At 41.1% G+C, this 19,093-nt stretch overlaps 2 protein-coding genes across 2 annotated transcripts in view; one reads left to right on the top strand and one right to left on the bottom strand.

Moving 5' to 3' along the window:
* The window catches only part of Rec114 (REC114 meiotic recombination protein), an 88,044-nt gene extending 87,196 nt beyond the window's left edge, over nucleotides 1-848 (top strand). Inside the window, 1 exon segment of the mRNA XM_051156567.1 lies at nucleotides 631-848. Within this exon segment, the coding sequence (XP_051012524.1) occupies nucleotides 631-795 (165 nt within the window). The 3' untranslated portion in view covers nucleotides 796-848.
* Nucleotides 849-858: 10 nt separating this feature from the next.
* The window catches only part of Nptn (neuroplastin), an 84,647-nt gene continuing 66,412 nt past the window's right edge, over nucleotides 859-19,093 (bottom strand). The window contains exons 5-9 of the mRNA XM_051156565.1: nucleotides 13,178-13,314; nucleotides 10,134-10,407; nucleotides 3,353-3,374; nucleotides 2,363-2,437; nucleotides 859-1,867 (exon numbers count right to left, since the gene is read on the bottom strand). Coding sequence (XP_051012522.1) covers nucleotides 2,377-2,437; nucleotides 3,353-3,374; nucleotides 10,134-10,407; nucleotides 13,178-13,314 — 494 coding nt within the window. The 3' untranslated portion in view covers nucleotides 859-1,867; nucleotides 2,363-2,376. The remainder of the gene's footprint in view (nucleotides 1,868-2,362; nucleotides 2,438-3,352; nucleotides 3,375-10,133; nucleotides 10,408-13,177; nucleotides 13,315-19,093) is intronic.

Here is a 19,093-nt window from a genome sequence, read left to right as displayed (position 1 = left end):
TGTCCTTTGTCCCTTGGGTGGTCAGTTCACCAAGAGCACCTCCTGCTACCTCACTCTGTGTTTTAGTGATGCTAAGGATCAAACTCTGCATTTATCCATGTTATACAAGTGTTGAGTCACTAAGTTACATCCCCAAGTAGACAACCTATTTCTTCCATTGAGAATCCAGCTTTCACCTGAAGAATGTTATTAGTATAGTACTGTTACCCGGACCTCAAACTTAGGTACACCATCTCACTTCTGTGTATATCCAGAAAATGTAGAGCTGGTCCCGCTAAGTAGTCTCTGCCTACAATCCAGGCATTTGGGATGCAGAGGGACCGTGGATTTAACATCAGCCTGGGTGATACAGTGAGACCCTGTTTTTGTTGTTGTTTTTAATGGAGGTCAAGGCAGAGACAGAAGGAGGGAGGAGGAGGCAGGGGGAAATACAGCACTCCAGACTGGGATGGAGGAAGAAAAGAAATGTAGGCAAAGAATTATAAGTGTGAAGCCTAAAAGTATGAAAGGATTTCTGTAAAGCCAGTAACAATTCATGTTTCTCTATAGTTTAGACAATGTTTTGTATGGTGTATTATCTGGGATCATGTTCCCACCTGCAGTCAGCCCCTGTCTTTGGCACCCCTGTAGTCTATCCTGGCATCGGAGAAGCTGAACCTAACCTATCAACAGTCTTCATGGGGAGCAGAAGAATTGGGCCCCTTTCTACGCTTATGCCTCATGGATCAAAACTTCCCAGCATTTGTGGAAGAGGTGGAGAAGGAGCTTAAGAAGATCACAGGGTTGCGAAACTAAAGCCCTGCACACATATGCAATTAAAGAACTGAAGGTATTTGAATAAAGAGTATGATTCAAGCATCTTTCATCAATGGTTTATTGTTAAAAACAGGTGAGTCCACTTTATTGTACACCATTGCACTTCAGTAATTACACAGAACACAAGTACATGCATCTACAGTTAGTACCGCATTAAGAACCCAGTCAGGTTATAAAAATCTATCATCAGTCATTAAATCAATGTGAAAAATTCAGTGTCAAACCAAAAAGTATAACTAGAGTTGCATAGAATATCACCATGCTATTAACATTTCAGGGTCATTGAAAACAAAAGGGAAATTATAAAAGTTGCCTTGATCGAATGTACAAGAATAAGGTTCGACACATCAGTGCAAAAGGTTTTCAGAATTTACATGATTTGACAAAAGGAAAAATAGTCACTTAAAAAGCAATCATACATATATACTGCAATTCATTATAGCTGTTCAGTGTACTGTTCCAGGTTCTTAAAGTTGTAGGGTAAGCCCTTAGAATGACAGACTTAAGTTTATACTTTCATCTATATGTACCAGAACTGCAGCTTCCTCATCTGACGACAGACAATAAGGAATGAATGTCAGCAGCTTAAAAATGAAACAAGCATTTATTTTGGAATTCTCCCACCCCCAAAAATATAAATATATATATATATTTATATACTGTATATATCTGTAGGTTTTGCTGTACTTTACAAAATGATCACTAGAGGGCAGCAGTGCATTTAGAGCTTTGCCAATTTAACAGCTGCATAAGTAAAAAATGGCGCATGCATGATCTGATCCTCAGAGGACCTTTTCACTTCTATTTAAATATTTTAACAAAGGTAGGGAAAGCAACATTCACAGCACATCAAGCCCAAAATAGTTTACACCTTCTACACTGAAGCATTGTTTAAAATATACCTGGCTAGGTCACCCTTATAGGAGAGGCTAAATAAGGCATGCTTTAGACGGTCATTGTGGTGTTGCTCACTTGAAAGGGAGAGACCAAAGAGGTCCAAGCAGAAAACTTAGCAGGTCATGTTGCCACCATTTTTCAGGAACCTAAAGAGCTATAAAGAGAGAGAGAGAAAAAATGGAAATGAAAAGAGTATGTACTGTCACTTAAAACTGTGTCAGTGCCACATCAAATAAAGCTTTGGTTCAAACAGCATGCTCCAGGGATGTGGTATGAAATTCTAGTCTCCATGTGCCTAAGCGTGCTCGCCCTGCTGCCTTACGGCCACTGTCAATGTCCTGCCTTCAGCAGAGACCATACAAGGTACTGACGGCCTTTGGGGATAATCTGCCTAGTAAGGTAACAACTTACTCCTTCTCACTACTTTTTAAAAATACGTAAGTAGACTGCAATGCAAAGTATTGAATGTGAAGTGAAGTTAATATAAATATGTGGGCCAACACAATTCAAACTGAAAGACATTGCTTTCCATCTACTGCTGCGAACAGAAAGTATTTGCTGCATGAGTTTCAGCTATTCTGAAATTAACTATAAATCTTATAACACCAACTACTGAAGGGTGCACAGTTCACTTGAAGGCCATACTTACATTATAAGCCGTACTTAATTTGTGTTTCTCTGGCGCAAGTTTTTATCTTTGTGATTGTTGGTGGAGTTGGTTTTCCTTTGGAGGAAAAATTGCACTGTGAGCTCATCTAGTCAGATCATTAAAAAGTGCAACACATGGAAACAGAGACTCATCACTTCCATCCATCCCTGGGTAGCAGCAAACTACTAACAGTAGTATATATTCTTTACATAAGTACCCCCTACTTTCAATTACTAGATCCTTCATATCCCCAGGCACACAATAGACAGGTAACTTTCCCTTAGATTCCTAAACTATAACTACTTACAAAAGTAAGAGACTTACTCCTTTGAATAACAACTTCTTTTTTAGGCTTAAAGTTCTTTGAGACAAGGTTTCTCTGTGTAGCTTTGGCTGTCCTGGACTCACTTTTGTAAACCAGGCTAGCCTCAAGCTCACAGAGATCCACCTGCCTCAGCTTCCCCAAGTGCTGGGATTAAAGGCCTGCAACCACCACGCCTAACTGAACACTAATTTCTTGACTGATGAAAGATGACCAGCAACTAGCCATGCTGAGCCCTCTGGCCATTAACCTGCCAATTACCAATTACCCCACTTGCTGCATACTATTTCAACCTCTAGGAAACCTGGCAGCCTTGGACACATTCCATGTTTACAGCTTTATCTCTCTTGGATGTTGGCCATTGTTAATGGAACTGGACAGTTTATTTAATTAATAGTTCAGTTTGAAGTTAACTTGGTTATACTGCCTGCTTCTCCTATATTATCAGCTTAAGCATGCCAAATGCATAAACTTTTTTTCAAATTCTTTTGCATACTATTCACTTGTATGGCTAAAAACAAGACTTGGCCTAAGAACCAAGAGGTTACCAGTCAGAATTACTTCATGCTTAAAAAGTGTACATTGCAATTTTCATTGAGAGGGAATTGTAACTGCAAACACAACACAATTCAATCAAACTGTAAAATTATGTCCAATGAAGTACTCACATTGGCCCAGCTGGCTCATCATCTAAACGAGGTGGTGGTTTTAATAATCCATGAGATGTAAGAGAAGAAAGGAGAAAGCCATTAGATTCTGACTAAAAATGAGCAGGAAAGTAAACTCCAAGTAGCAACATGGCTATTGATAGCGTTTATTAAAGGCCATTCCATCTGGAGGTGCAAAACACTCATGAAGTTATTTCTAGATTCAGTTTAATGACAGATAACGCCGTTTCAATGGTTTTAGTTAACACTTTGAATGCTCATCATGAAAAACTGCAACTGTAGCGGACAGATAGGCTGTAATATCATTGTACTCATCTTGTCCCCAAGTTCCAGTGGTTCACTCTTAAGTAGATGAGAAGACAAACCAACATTTCAGTTGTAAAATCCTGCTGCTTGTTTTCCTGTGGAGAATGTATGTAGTCATGAATGGAAATGGATGTGTACATTCTATACATTTACCACACATCCTCACTTCCCCAGAGGGCACTCTTTTTCCTGCTGTTTTATAATCTTTATGAGCTCATTAATCTGAAGAATGAGACTAAGGAAGAGGAAGCCATAATAATAGTTCAACCTAATCCTTGGCTACCCATGCTCAACTGGGCCAGCAAGACACATGAGAAGGCAGAGGATGTTGTATGATGTCTTAGGAGAGCTGAGCAGTGACACCCCTCTAAAGACTCCACACAGAAGATGGCCTCATTATTGTGCCCTGGCCAGAACAACAAGGGCCATAATATAGTTGGTTGCTTTAATTAAAAAGTTCTTGTTATTTATGCTTAGCTTTATTAGTATTTCATAATTCTGACAACTTGGTCTCTTATTAGATATGCATACATCGAGAAAAATGTTATTTTAAAAAATCCACAAGGGAAGGGAAGGGAAACAAGTAAGCACCCTTTGTTTTTAACAGTACAAAAGTTGGGTGAACTAGAAATTTTTTTTTCTTAAACAGTTTGATTTCACTAAAGGCATCTAGAAAAACTCAGCAGGATTCCACAAGGGGGCTTGGTGCACATGAAGCAGTTATGGAGATTACAATCTTGGTGTAGGCATCTGCAGGAGCACATGTCAGGAGTAATGTCTGTCAGGGAGACATTGCTCCACCTGTTCCTTTCAGGCAACGGAGAGGCAAAGCCACCGCCAGCACACAGTGACTGGAGCAAAACAGGATTTAAAAACAAAAAACAAACAAACAACAACAAAAAAAAAACTAACCACAAACCAATGACTCATCAGCAAAACAATAGGCTAGCAACATACCAGTGTCCACAGAGTCCACTACTAACAACAGTACTATTAAAACATGTACAGAGAACAAACTAGGACTCAGGACACCCAAGACAACTGTTTGCTGTGTATGCAGTGGAAAGATAAGAGGACATATCAGGGCACTAAGACACACAAGCCCAGCCTGAATCCTCCCCTCACCACAGCCTACAGTTCAGCACCTGGGGCAAGCAAATCAGGTAACATGCTAGAAGCTAAGCACCTTGGGAATTAGAAGACACAGGAACAAACCGATTAATTTTGGTGTGCACCCTAAAATATAAAACTCTAAAGCAAGAACCCCAACTTTAAAAAACAGGAAAGAGAAGAATCACAACAGCAAGGTGAGTCTTTTCCTAGCAGGGCACTAGACTAATCCAAGCATACCGTAGACCTTTCTTTTGGCATGGGGGTGTACCCTGGTGTCTTATTAGAAATGTCTCTTTTCAACCTAGAAAGCTGGCTACATGCAAGGATTTACAGAGTATATAAGCAACAGTGTTTCTGGTGTAGCGGCCATGCCTGAAAGTGGGAGCAGCTGTGACTCAACTCATACTGGCTCTAAATCCCAGGAACCTTAATTCCCGAATCCACCTGGACACCACAAAGAGGAGGAGGACACCCACCCCCATCCTCTCCTGCACTGAGCCACTGTCTGCAGCATCACTCTCCCATACAGGCCAGACAAAAGAACAACTTGACCTCCACAGGAAGGTCAAGAGAGAAGAACAGAGCTACAGAGAAAGGCACAAAATAAAGTAAATGAGGACTAAACAGCAAACTAAAAATCCAAATTAGTTGTGAAAGTGAATGAAGTAAACTTGAAGAAAAGTGTTAACATTATGAACTGTGCATTGTATAGACTGAAGCGGAGATTAAACAAACTCCAAAAGCATGCATATCGCTCACTTACCACCATGTTTTAAGGGTTTGATGCAATTGAAGGGGGGAAAAAAAAGAAGTCACAGTAACCGACAAATATCAACATACCCCCAAACCCTCAGGCTAAAGCAGCCTTAAACAGAGACTGTTCTCTCCACCTGGGGATTACTCACAGCCACTGGCTAGATGAGAGGAAGAGGATTAAGGGGAGAATGAAACAAGAGGCTTCTGGAATCCATCTAGTGAGTGTGAAGTTCCTGGTGGAGTGGTGCATACACTGATTTGCCTGTATGCTCTGTCCTCACTGCAAGTATGGCTGCCTTGAGGCCTCCCCACCCTGACACACATCTCATCATCTATGGAGGTCACTCTGAGATGCCTAATAAGTAACATACTGTGCCCACTATACAACATAAAGTGATGGCATTAGATTCAAAACAGCCAAGAGCTGGTTCTGGTCAAAGCCCCTATGCCACTGCAATCACCTCACTGAGATCTTTGTGTGCCCCACCCCACCCCCACCCCTTTTTTGTGGGGGTGGGTGGAGTTATAGGATCCTATATCCCAGACTGGCTTAACTCTCTACATCACTGATGGTGGCCTTGAACTTGTAGTCCTGCCTTTACTTCCTAGGTGGCATACACTGCCATGGATGCCACGGTTGCTGAGGATCAAATTTGGACTATGCATGCCAGGCAAGCCCCCTACCAAGTAAGCTACCTCCTCTCCTCTCCTCTCCTCCTCTCTCCAAAAAGGAACTGCTATCTAGCCTAGGATGGCATCGAACTCACAATCCTCCTGCCTTAACCTCCCAAGTGCTAGAATTTATTGTAGTTATTAAACCCACTTACATTTTGCTTGATCTCAGCAGGGTTAATGCTAAACCCAAGAAAAATTGTTATGGTTCTTACCATCATTTCTCCTTGTTTCACCTAACTGTATTTCCCCGTAAGGTGCTGTGACTGACCCTAGTTAAGCACACTGAATGTGGTCTAGGTGTCACTTTAACACCTCTGGCTTGCTGTGACAATCCATATGCCACCAACTGCATTATCAACTAATAGATTTTGGTCTATCAGAACAAGTCTTCAGTTCAGTGCGTCTAAAAGAACTCAGATCACAGTTACTAAACAGTACTCTCCCTCCTCTGCTCTCCGAACTTGCAAGTACCTTCTCTGCCAGCAACTTAAGGAAAAATCCTTTGATCAACTTACAAAATTATCCCAGTGTGAAAACAAGATTCTCAGATGTTAGCATTTTCATTTTTTTTAAGATTTATTATTTTTTATTAATTTTATTAATTTATTCATATTACATCTCGTTTGTTAGCCCTTCCCCTGTTTCCTCCCATTCTTCCCTCCCTCCCACTTCCCCCCTTCTCCCCTCCCCTATGTCTGTGATTGAGGGAGACCTCCTCCCCCTATCTATGCTCTTAGAATATTGAGTCTCTTCTTGGTAACTTGCTATCCTTCCTCTGAGTGCCGCCAGGTCTCCCCATCCAGGGGATGTGGTCAGAAAAGGGGCACCAGAGTTCGTGTGAGAGTCAGATCTCACTCTCCACTCAATGGTGAGCATTTTCATTCTTAAATGAGCTGTTTTAATTCAGTGCCTGCGACTATCTGGTAGAACTGAAGGCCCCAGGACTGAGCACATTTACCGCAGCCTCCCAGGGGACAGAAGGAATCCTGGGACACACTAACTGCGCTGAGCTTAGTCACAGGGACTAATACAAATGTGGCTCCAAGTATGAGTCCAGCTGTAACAAAAGGAGACAATACTTAACACTGTTGTGGGGACTGCTCTCAATGAAAAGGCACAGCTCTTATGTGACTCTATTACTAATTTGTTACTAAGAACACTAAAAATAAAAGTGGGTGTGTAAATGATCTACTTATGAGATAACTTATGTGGTACTGATCCTCAAAAAGATCTAACAGAAGACTAAAAGACTTGGATTTCCTCTGTGAAATGGCCTGAGTACTCAGGAGATAAAAGGACCAATGCTTTCAAAGAAAGCATTTCACTTCAACATATACACTTTCAGTGTGAGAAATCTAAAGAAATGCATGCTTTTCTAATTAAACTCTTTATTTGTCTTCTTTTATATTGTTGTGTTGTTCACTGAATTCTTTTCTACTTAAGACTACTGAAAATATAAATGCATGAGTCCCTATTTAGAGAGTTCATTGAGCCTCAAATAACCATAGATATTGGTAATAAACTGCCTATTTGGTAAAGAAAATGCACACCAGACCTACAAAACCTTCCCATTTTCATGGTGGCATAAATAGGCCAACAGACTTGATTATAGATAAAACGTAAGGAAAAAAAAAAAATCAACAAAGATCAACACACACACCCCTCTTCCGGAAGAGAAGCCAAAAACTCAAGAGGGAGATGGAAGCAGGGAGAAACCTGAGAATGCTGAAGTGGGGCAGGGTTGTGGAGATGGGAAATGGACCCTGGACAACACTGTCAGGAACGGAGAGACGGTGAACTGCAATCATTCCAGAATCCCAGGTTTTCACCCAATCCAACAACAAAGAAGTAAAAGCTGCTTGCATGATAACATTCTCCCAAGAGACCAGTCAGTGCAAGGAGGTTTTACTTTGCACTTACCCTGTAGTCATCTGTTTTACGTAGAATTCATTCACTGTACATAGTAATTTAGCTTATTATTTTCAATACATCCAGGAATCTGTTCAGAAAACTGGCTCTGGGCCTCCACCCCCTATTTCTGTTTAACCACTGAGGAACTTTTTAGAGGACAGCTGCCTCCATGAGCAGGTGCCTGCTTATCAGACAAGAAGAAATACCTCTAACCATTCTAAAGTCTAACTTGAAACATGCTAGGACAGATACATTAACACAAGTGGCTCTGTAAGGCTGGGACCTCTGATGGGGACAGACTAAGGCAATGTATAATTGCTGTGAAAATGGCAACCACCCCTGTTTTAAATTTACAAACCAGGCTCTGAAGCCCATCTTTGCCTCTTCTTAGCTGACTTTTTGCCTCCTGGGCTTTATAAAAATTGAAGGTGGCATTTGGCACAGCTAGTGTGGTATCTGTCTCAGATTCTCTCTGGGCTTTTTGAATCTTTTTTCCCTCTCCAGGAAAAAACTCCACATTTTATGCTCTAATTCTGACCTAAATCTAAGCCCATAGGCTCCTAATTGGCAAGGTTTAAAACATTCTGAGGGGATAATGGCCCTGAAATGTAGCTGTTCCCAAATACCCAGCTCAAGCCTCCCGGTCTTTCCATCCAGTTCACTGAGGAAAAGTCCATCTGGAAGGGAGCCCACCAGGTCATCCCACAGAGATCAATGTCACCAATCTCAGTACTCTAAGACTCTATTTAGTGCAGGCAAGAGATTTAAGAGTTGCTGAGACAAAAGGAAAAGAAAATAAAAGTGGCTGTTGCTCTCAAACATGCCCTTTCAGAGTCTAACGCCAGGCTACGCCTTTGAGGCTTTCTCTTTCCAAGGGAGTACAAGACCTCAGTGCTGTCCACTGACAGATGTGGTATGTTGTGGAGACAGTGCAACACACTGCAGGCCTATTCCTCAGCCATATGGAGCCATCAACTCTTGGGGAAAACACTGTACCACAAATGCAGGTGGCAGCCAGCCCTAGCATTGCCTCAGGCAGTCTGCACTGAGTTTAGGGCTCGTCAGTGCAAGGCAAGGATCTCATGGCTGGTTGACCAATCAGTTTCTATTTCCTGATACAGTAGTATAGCCATAGGGATAAAGATGAGGGGCTTTTTAGGAATCTGAAATATTAGTGATACAAGCTTCTATAAGTAGGTTCTCTGTTCTATTCACAGGGCTAGAAATTAAAATCTATAACCACAAAGCTTTCCTGATTTTAGCATATCCTGCAAGTAAGAGTTCCGGTCTTACTATACTTTGTAATAATGGTTTGAAGGTAGTTCTACTCCCATTATGTCTTCTGTAACTCTAGGCCAGCTGTGGGACATGCCCTAGAGTGTAGGCTGAGGTGCTAGTACTTAGCTCTTTTAAACCTAGAAAGTAAGCTACATCCTCCCTACCATTCTTGTCTGTGAGACACAGACAGAAAAACCAGAAGGTAAGAGACCCTTGAAACCTATCAAAGAGACCAACCAAAGGAACTGAAGTCTGGCTTCTTCCAATGGCTTTCTGAGCACAGTCTAAACTGGGCTGGGGCAGTTACCTACAGGGACTATGCCAGGTAATCATGTGACAACCAATTAGATACCTTAAATCTGCCTGAAAGGACAGGTGGCCTGTGATCTTGGGGTGGCTTCTAGGCTTGACTTGGATTCTCCTCAAGCTCAATCTGCCTGATGATCTGTATTGAAGGAGGACAGAGCTGAACAAAGAGTTTGACAGCTGCCCATTCACCACATGGCCTGAAGGACAAGGCCTAGGGTTTGGAGAACACCTAAACAGGGAGAGAGCTAATTATACCTCTAGGTGGCTAATACAAAAAACTGTAGGGAGTGGGGAGCACAGATTAGTAACCAGTATGAAAGTTTTCTTTCTTTTCTTTTGGTACTTAATCACAGTCCTTATATTCCTCTTTCAGCACTTGGAAACTACCCAAGGAACCAACCCCAACTTCACTGTTTTGTTGGGATGCTCTTACCATCAGGAACCTCATCTGGCCTCTTCCTCTTCTCATACACAACAATGATCACCACAAGGATGATGATTTCAGCCAGAATTCCCAAGAAAGGCCAAAGTGGGGCAAGGTGGCTCCGTACCCTGAGGACGGTGAAAACGGAGGTAGAGCCAATGGAGTTGGTGGCATTACATTCATACTCGCCGGGGTCTTCTGTGATCTGGAGATTTATAATATTCAATTCAGTGTAATTCTCTTTGTTGATGATGAAGAAGCGACCAGAGCTATTGGAAATGTCCTGGGGGGAGAAAAAAAGGCAGGTCAGAGTAGATGAGCTACCCAAGGGAGGGTGAAAACTGTCCTCCATTCTTATCAGGATACTGGCTGGAATAAGATACCATCTTTGTTCAAAGGATTCTGAGCACTTAACTAATAACTTCCCTTCAATGTTCAATACACTTCTTGTAGAATAGGGTACAAGTTTCCATTATTGCTGATCCTATGGACTTCTCCAACTTCCAGACTGAGTGGAGGCTTGTTGCTTGTAGACTCCCACAGACAAATTAACAAATGCTACGTCAAGGACGAGTGTGTGTGAGGGGCTGGGCAAACAGATGGACAAACATAGTAAAAAGCTGAGAAGCAAGATAACCATTGTTGGGCATGTCTGAGAATCTCAGGCCTGTCTGGAGCTTCACTTCAGAGTCAGCACATTTACTTCTTCATTTGATCAGTCCTGACACATCTTTAAACTTCTCTCAGAAGCAATGCTAAAAAGCTGCTCTTAGGAGGGAGCAAGGAGAAAACCCTAACTTCCCTTCCAGAACTATTGGATTAAAAAAAAGACTATTCAACCAACCAAATCTACTAATTAATATACACCTATACATCCTATATCCTACTAAAGAGAAGTTAAGATAAAACCGTGACACAAAATATACAAGGGAAAAAAAAAAAAAAATATATATATATATATATATATATACAAGGAATCTGGCTTAAGGAGAAGAGAGAGCTCCATAGACAAACGGACTTGTTATGCAAGGCTGGCAACCTGAGTTCTGTCCTTGGAACCTAGATGGCAAGAGAGAAGAGGCTCCCAAAAGTTGTCCTCTAACCTCAGTATGTGTATAATGGTATGAGAAAATGGGACAGACAGCCATAGGGATGACTGACTTCGGAATGTGGGGTTTTTTTTTTTTTTGGAGGGGGGGCAAAAACCAGTACAAGATGGAGAATTGTGAGGTATTGAGGAACCATATAAGAAAGCCAAAAAGAGCTTCAAGGAGCAAGCCTTAGCACAGGGTCGAGGAGAAAGGGTAGCTGTGGCAGGTCTGAGTACTCTAAGCAGTGCATGTCTGTAAAGCAGAAGCATAACAGCACATAAGCAGGAACGAACTGTGCACTGTTTTAAAGGGACATGGGTAGGAAGTGTGTGTGGAACATTGCCTCTGAACCCTATGCCAGCACCAACAAACAATATACAAGAATAGCAGAAGAGAGAAAAAGACTATCCTTCACATTATCCCAATCACAGCATGTGTGCAATTTGAGTTTGGCTACACAGTTGAAATGGGAACCTTAGCCTTCACAGTGAAATTCCAACTTTCATCTCTCAAGAGATGAAAATGCCAAATAATTTCAATCAGTTTTGGGGAAAGCCAGGGACTTCCTTTCTAATGACTAGTAGAGAAACATATTCCTTCCTAGCACCTTAGAAAACACAATGGCTTTCCCTAAATACACTTAGGTCAGCATCTTTACCTCCCAGCTCTTCATCCTGATCCTCTTTACTAATGTATTTCTAAAATCACTATTGACACCAGAGTCATTAATAGTCAACTATTTTTGCTGTCAAGATGTCATAAAGTGAAAAATATATAGGCTGAGAAAGAAAACTACTATTATCCTTGGTTCTGCCACTAATTTATGTTGGTTAGTATGTTACTCTTCCAAAGAAGCTGGATGACATGACCTGTGGGGTCCTGCAGATTCTGAGGGCTGGTAATGAAAATGGGTGTCTATAAAGTATAACCTGGGCATAAAAGCTGAATCAGATGTATGAAAATTCCCTGTCAGAAAAGAAAACCGAGTCAGAGAATAAAAAACTTCAAGGTGCTATTTAAACACCATCCAAGGACAGCTCCACAGGAGCTAGAAGATGGCTCAGCAGTTACAGACACTTGCTGTGCAATTATGAGAACTAAAATTCTGATGCCAGTGCATATGTAAAAAGCTAGGCATTCTGAACACACACACAACTGTAACCCCAGCTCTGAGAAGGGGTAAAGAAGGGAGGACTATTGGCTTCCAGCCTAGCCAAGAAAACATGAGCCCCAGGCTCAAGGAAAAGCACTGCCTAATATGTGGACGCTGATTGAGAACAATACCTAACACCCCCTTTGACCTCCACAAATATGCATTGGTGGGTGACCCCAACACCCACAAAAATAAAGCTTAAGAATCATTCTGGGCTGCAGAGATGGTTCAGCAGTTACTCAAACTTGCTGCTCTTGCAGAGGACTGAAATGCAGTTCCCAGCACCCACAACGGGCAGCTCACAACTACATGTAGCCCCCTCCAAGTGATCTGACTCCCTCTTCACACAAATGTGCAAACTAACACACACCAATAAAAATATAAATTTTTTTTTTAAAGTTCTTTGACTTTTTAAAAGGAAACATTGTCAGACTACAAATGCTTATGGCTGCTCTTTGTTCAGTATTTTCTGAATTCTAGGAATATACTTATACTATCTTTGGTCCCTTCTGAAGAACAAACAAAACCACCAATTCCAGAATCATAGCAAAACATTTAGATTAGCTTTAGCTCTGTGCTCTACTGAGAAGGCAACCAATCTACTCCCTTACCAGATAGACACACAGTCAATGCTGAATAGAGACTAACTCTATGTTCATAGTGTAAACTGTAACTCACTCCACAACAGCCAAGCCATGCCTACACAAGAAATGATGTTGCGGTAACTGGTCCAGATGTCTGGACCTCCTCAGGAAAAATCCAGTAAGCACAGGAGTCTAGGATTGAGTTCAAGGCGACCTCCTACTCACCTGGAACACACCATTCTTCTCCTTCTTGCGCCATATCCATTCTGGATGGGGGTAGCCAACTGACTTGCAGTACATCATGGCATCCTGCCCTTCATTTTTGTTTTCACTCCGTTTATGGCCAGTGATGTCAGGAGCAGCTGTGAAAAGGTTTTTAAACTGTTACCACCTGAGTAGGATACCAAAGGCCTAGGGCTCAGGGCCTGGCTTCTGATGCTGTCAGTCTTTATCGAAGCTGACTATGAAGGCGTGTCTAAAGAACCCTGTGGGTGAGAATAGGGGAAGGGACCAATTTCACTCCCTACCCTTTACTTACCAAAGCATCAAGAAAATAACCAGGGTTATTAATATAAGAATTTCTACTAATGTAGAACCTACTGAAAAAACACACAAGCTCAACTGTCCTAACTGCCCAAATACCTTCCTCAGGAAACATGCGCAGAGAAGCATCTTCACTTACATAGTCCCAAGGTGTTTTCTTCAAACACCTTCAATAACTATGCGTCATGTCAAATGGCATGTATTTTCTCAAAGAAATGAAAGTTTCTTGATACATAAAATCAAGCCTATTAAAAGATATATGAAAATGGATGCATGCTTTAAGAGCTACTGATTGAAAACCAAGGGCCAGAGTTGTTCTAGAAAAACCAACATCAAGCCCATTGGGCTTAACAATGAGGAAAATAATCATCAGGGAGGGATCTCAAACTTAACATCCCCAAGGGTTTTGTAAGTAAAATAAAGACCTGACTCGAAGCCTGGTGGTGGTGGTGCATACCTTTAATCTAAGCCTTCAGGAGGCAGAGGTAGGTGGTTCTCTGTAAGTCTGAGGCTAGCCTGGTTTACAGAGAAAGTTGCAGGACAGTCAGGGCTACAAAGAGAAACCTCGCCTTAAACAAAACAAAACAAAAACTTAACTTGAGATAGGTGTGTAGGCATGTCTACTGGAAAGAAGACACTAGTAAATGGAGATTTCAAGGGCAGCCTAGGACTACACAGCAAGACCCTATCTCCAAAAAGGAAACAAGGCTGCCAAGCCTGACAGCTGGATTCTTGCAACCCACACAATAAAACGCACACACATTGTCCCTCAACCTACACATACACTTAAAAAAAAAAAAAAAATCCACTCATATGGAACCACAAAAGACCCTAGATGGCAAAAATAATCCTAAACAAAAAGAACGCTGGAGGAATTGCCATCCCAGATCTTTTTGTTTATGTTGTTTTGTTTTGTTTTGTTTTTCAAGACAAGGTTTCTACGTAGCCTTGGCTGTCCTGGACTCCCTTTGTAGACCAGGCTGGCCTTAAACTCAAAAGTGATCTGCCTACCTCTGCCTCCTTGAGTGCTGGAATTACAGGTGTGTGCCACTGCTCCTGGCTTCCATCCAGTTCTTAAGATATATTAATAATTATTATATAGTAATAAAAGCAATATGGTACTGGCACAAAACAGACATGCAGACCAATGCAAGAAAACTGAAGAGCCAAGAGTACATATAACTTCAGGCATTTAATAATTGGTAAAGATACCTAAAACATAAGCCAGAGAAAAGAAAGCATCTTCAACAAATGAAGTTGTGAAAATGAATGCAGAAGAATGAAGTCAGGCCTGCATCTATCACCTTAAACAAAAACTAACTCCGATGGATCAAAGACCTAAACACTGAAACTGCTAGAAGAAAATATAAACATACTTTTTATGATACAGGATATATAAACACACACACACACACACACACACACACACACACACACACACACACACGATACAGGACAAGAAAGGACTTTGTGACTAGGACTCCATTTGCCTAACAAGGGCAACAGTCGACAAGTTTGGGTCATTCCTAAAATTAAAAAAAAAAAAAAAAAAAGGTTTCTCCACAACTAAAGAAGCAATAACCTAGTGAAAAAGATGTCCACAGAATGAGAGCAAATCTACCAGCTATACATCTGGTAGAATTAATATCCAAAATATACTTGAAACAAAAACAAAAGACTCATTCAAAAAATGGACCTGGGACCTAACAGAAAGTTCTCAAAACAAAACAGCTAAGAAATAGCTCAAAAAATACTCACCATCTCTAACAATTAGGGAAATGCAAATCAAAACAACTTTCCAATTTTATTCCACCCCAGTCAGAATGGTAAAAATAAGCAAAACGAACCTACAACAAATTCTGAAGGGGAGGTCGGGGAAAGAGGGAGCCCCCATTCACAGTTGTGATTACAAACATAGTGCAGTCACTCTGGAAATCAGTGTGGCAAATTCTCAAACTAAGAATAATGCTCCCTCAAAAAGCCAAAGACCATCTATCACATGAGTTTGTTGGTTATGGTTGTTCAAGAGACTCCCAAAACACACAGGCTATTGCTATTGTCCTTGGTTGCCCTGCTAAAGTACAAGTCATGTGACTGTTGCTGAAGATACCATGTACTTCATACACAAGGCCAGAGGCCCTTTTTGAATGAGTCTTTTGTTTCAAGTATATTTTGGATATTAATTTTGCCAGACGTATAGCTTAGGTAGATTTGCTCCCATTCTGTGGACTTTTTTTTTTTTTTTCCACTAGGGAATGACACACAACAACCACCAGAATGGCATGATAACTGTAGGTGCAGTAGTGGCACACAACATACCACTAAGCAGTAACCAAAAACTCTTTGATTAGACTTAAGAACCGCTCAACAATATACACCACACTTGGAATTAGAAACCTAGCCCAACCACCCAGCGCAAGTTAAGTCACGGGTCTTGGAGAACCTACAACCACCATTTTACTAAACAAGCATAAGCCCTAACTACGCTCTAAATATATGATCTTCTATCTACAGATAAATGCAGTTCTCACCTCTCATCAAGGAAACTTCTCTTTGCAACATATAGAAACCATTACAGAAAACTACAATTGATGAGACTGCAAAGCTGTGAAGCCCAGTACCAATGGGTACCCATCTACAAAATACCCATGCACTGAAGGCTTAGGAATCGTTGCAGAAAAGAAAGCAGAAAATTCCAAGAGCAAAAGATCAGGGAGTTTGCTGAGACTCCATCTCCTAGTAATGCCAGAAGCTTTACCCATAAAGTCTCACCCACAAGGCCGTATAAATATGAGCTGAATGAGGACAACAAAAGATATAACCACCAAGTCCTCAAGCTCACACAAAGAACTAAAGGCAACTAAGGAATGATGACAGTGAGAGAAATAGCCTTCTCAGGAAAAATACATCAACTGGTTAAACCAAATGGTCAGGATTGAAAACATATTACAGGTAACATTATACAGACCGAATAGGATATATATATGTACATGAATGTATATATGTACACGTATACATACATACATGTATATAACAACAATTAATGAAAAAAGAGGGCATGAATTTGAAAGAAAGCAAGGAAGGCTGGTTGGAGAAAGGAAAGGAAAGAGGGAAATGCTGGGGCCAATGGTTCATGCCTGCAACCTTAGCATTTAGGAGGTAGAGGAGGAAAAAAAGACAAAAAGGATATGAAGCCAGCCCCAACTACATGAGAGCACATTAGGGAAATGGAAATTTTTTTAAAAAAAAAAAAGCTAGGCATGATGGTGCGTGCTTTTAATCCCAGCACTGGGGAGGCAGAGGCATCAAGGCCAGTCTGGTCTACAAAGAGAGTTCAGGACAGACAAGGTTCTGTACAACAGAGAAACCCCATCTCAAAAAAATAAAAACAAAACAAAAACCCAAAAACAAAACAAACAAACAAAAGAGATGACTCTTCCACATACAACCAATTTATGGCAATCCTGAGAGCCCAATATTGTAGAATTGCGAGATATAGATATGCTAGACACTATTATTCTCCACTTTTAGGGGTCAGTTAAGATATAAACAATGCCTGCTTCAGAACAACTTTAAGGATCAAAGAAGCCTGGTGTGGAGCTAATTCTTTGAATTTAAGCTTCTTTTATCCTAATTATATTTTCCACTAAGGCTTGACAAGACATCTGAAAGCAATGAAATGCAAAATAGGCCAGGTATCTCTTTGTTGGCCAGGGTAGGAAAGAGAATCAAAAGACACTGGTCCAAATTCCAGTTGAAGTGGAGCTTTCTTCTGTGCTTTGATCTATACATGGTGTCAAATGGAGATAATTTTTGCACCTGCCTAGTTGCCAGTGTTCTTAAATAAGTAGGCAAGATGCCCAAACATTCTCTCAAACTGTAAAATCCTGAAGAAGAGTATCAAATCATGGTCTGATACTACATACCACCTTTGAATTACTTGACTTCTTTGGCTAAAAACAATCCAAAGTCCTACAATCAACAGACTACTTCCCAGGCAGACTAGACTTGCAAGCAATTGCCAGAAGCACCTAGGATAGAAATGGAATGGGTAGGGCTCCAAGCTACATTAAATCAGTTCCTGTCAAACCCAAGGCTGCTTTAGTACCTCTCTGTGAAAAGCTTTCTAGGCTCAACATTACTAAGGAAATGTCTTTTTGCTTTTACATGGAAAGTTCTTTACTACTCAAGGAGTATCAAGCTGCCTCTACTGCTCCCATAAAAGCAACTTTTCTATAGTTACTCTGCCATTACTCTGATCTACTGATCACTTTTTCTCAGATATGTCTTCAGTCAAAAAAAACAAAAACAAAAAAAAAACCCAGGGACTTGCACCCACCCACAAGACCCATTGTGCTGCCTTTACTCCCCAACTCCATACCCAGACTTCCCACATATCTACCCCTCTAGAATACAGCCTGATAAGTGTAGTCTTCACCCCTCATCAAGGAAACCTCTTTTTGCCATCAACAGAGAGTACTACAGAAAACCACAACCAATCAAAATACAGAGTTGTGGAGCCCAACTCCAAACGATCTATCTATAAAAACACTCCCACACCTAAGGTTCAGGGAACATTGTAGAAGAGGGGGTGGAAAGATTCAATGAGCCAGAGGGTCAGGGAATTGGCTGCGAGAGTCTGTAGTAACATCAGAAACTGTAACTGTAAAGTCTCATCTACATGACTGCCCAAACTGGACAAAAATGGTGCCAGCAAACATGCCAAATTGGATAGGGAAAAGTCCACAAGGCTTCAACCCTACACAAAGACCCACAGGCAACTGAGTTTATAAAGCTAAAGTGTCAGCCCTAAAAACACATATACAATTAACAATATGTGGACTAAACAGGTTTTACTTAGGAATATATCCATACACAAATAAATATATGCTTTCAATAACAATCAATTAAAAAAAAAAGAGACCATAAATCTGAAGGAAAATAAGGAGGGGTATGTGGAAGAGTTTGAAGGGAGGGAAGGGAGAAATATTTTAATTAAATTACAATCTAAGCCAGTGGCGTATGCTGTAATCTCAGCATTCCGGGAGGGAAAGACAGGTAGATCTCTGAGTTTGAAGCTAGCCTGGTCTTCAATGTGAGTCCAAGACAGCCAAGGCTACCTACACAGAGAAATTCTGTCTCAACCACCACCACCTTCCTGCCCCCCCCCCCCCGAAAAAAACGTTAAGCATTTCAAGGCATGCAAGGTTCTACAGATATATGATATATGGTCAATCAAGATATTACCAGAGAGACCAAAATATATAAGGAACAGAAGAGCTACCATCTTCTCCAATTGTGTTTTACAGACTCAACACACTTAAGTACCTCCTGCACGCCCAAGGCATGTCTTACAAAAGTCAAGACCTTTCTGCTTAGGCATATTTTAGCTCACTTGTGAAAAAAATTGGGGGAATAGGTCATAAGTTATCTTATAGGAAAAACACTACAGGAGAAAGACAAAGGTCCGGAGGCAGGTCCGCACTTGTTTCATATAAGAGTTTACAACTTAGAGTAAACAAGAACATGTATGACTAATCAGAAGGGTACTCAGCCTCCAGACAAGAAGAGTAGGATTCACATGATGAAGTGAGGAGA

Source organism: Acomys russatus, chromosome 14 (genome assembly GCF_903995435.1).
Source record: "Acomys russatus chromosome 14, mAcoRus1.1, whole genome shotgun sequence".
Lineage (NCBI taxonomy): Eukaryota > Metazoa > Chordata > Mammalia > Rodentia > Muridae > Acomys > Acomys russatus.
The sequence above is the reverse complement of the archived record's forward strand: the minus strand, read 5'-3'. Positions and strand labels throughout refer to the sequence as shown.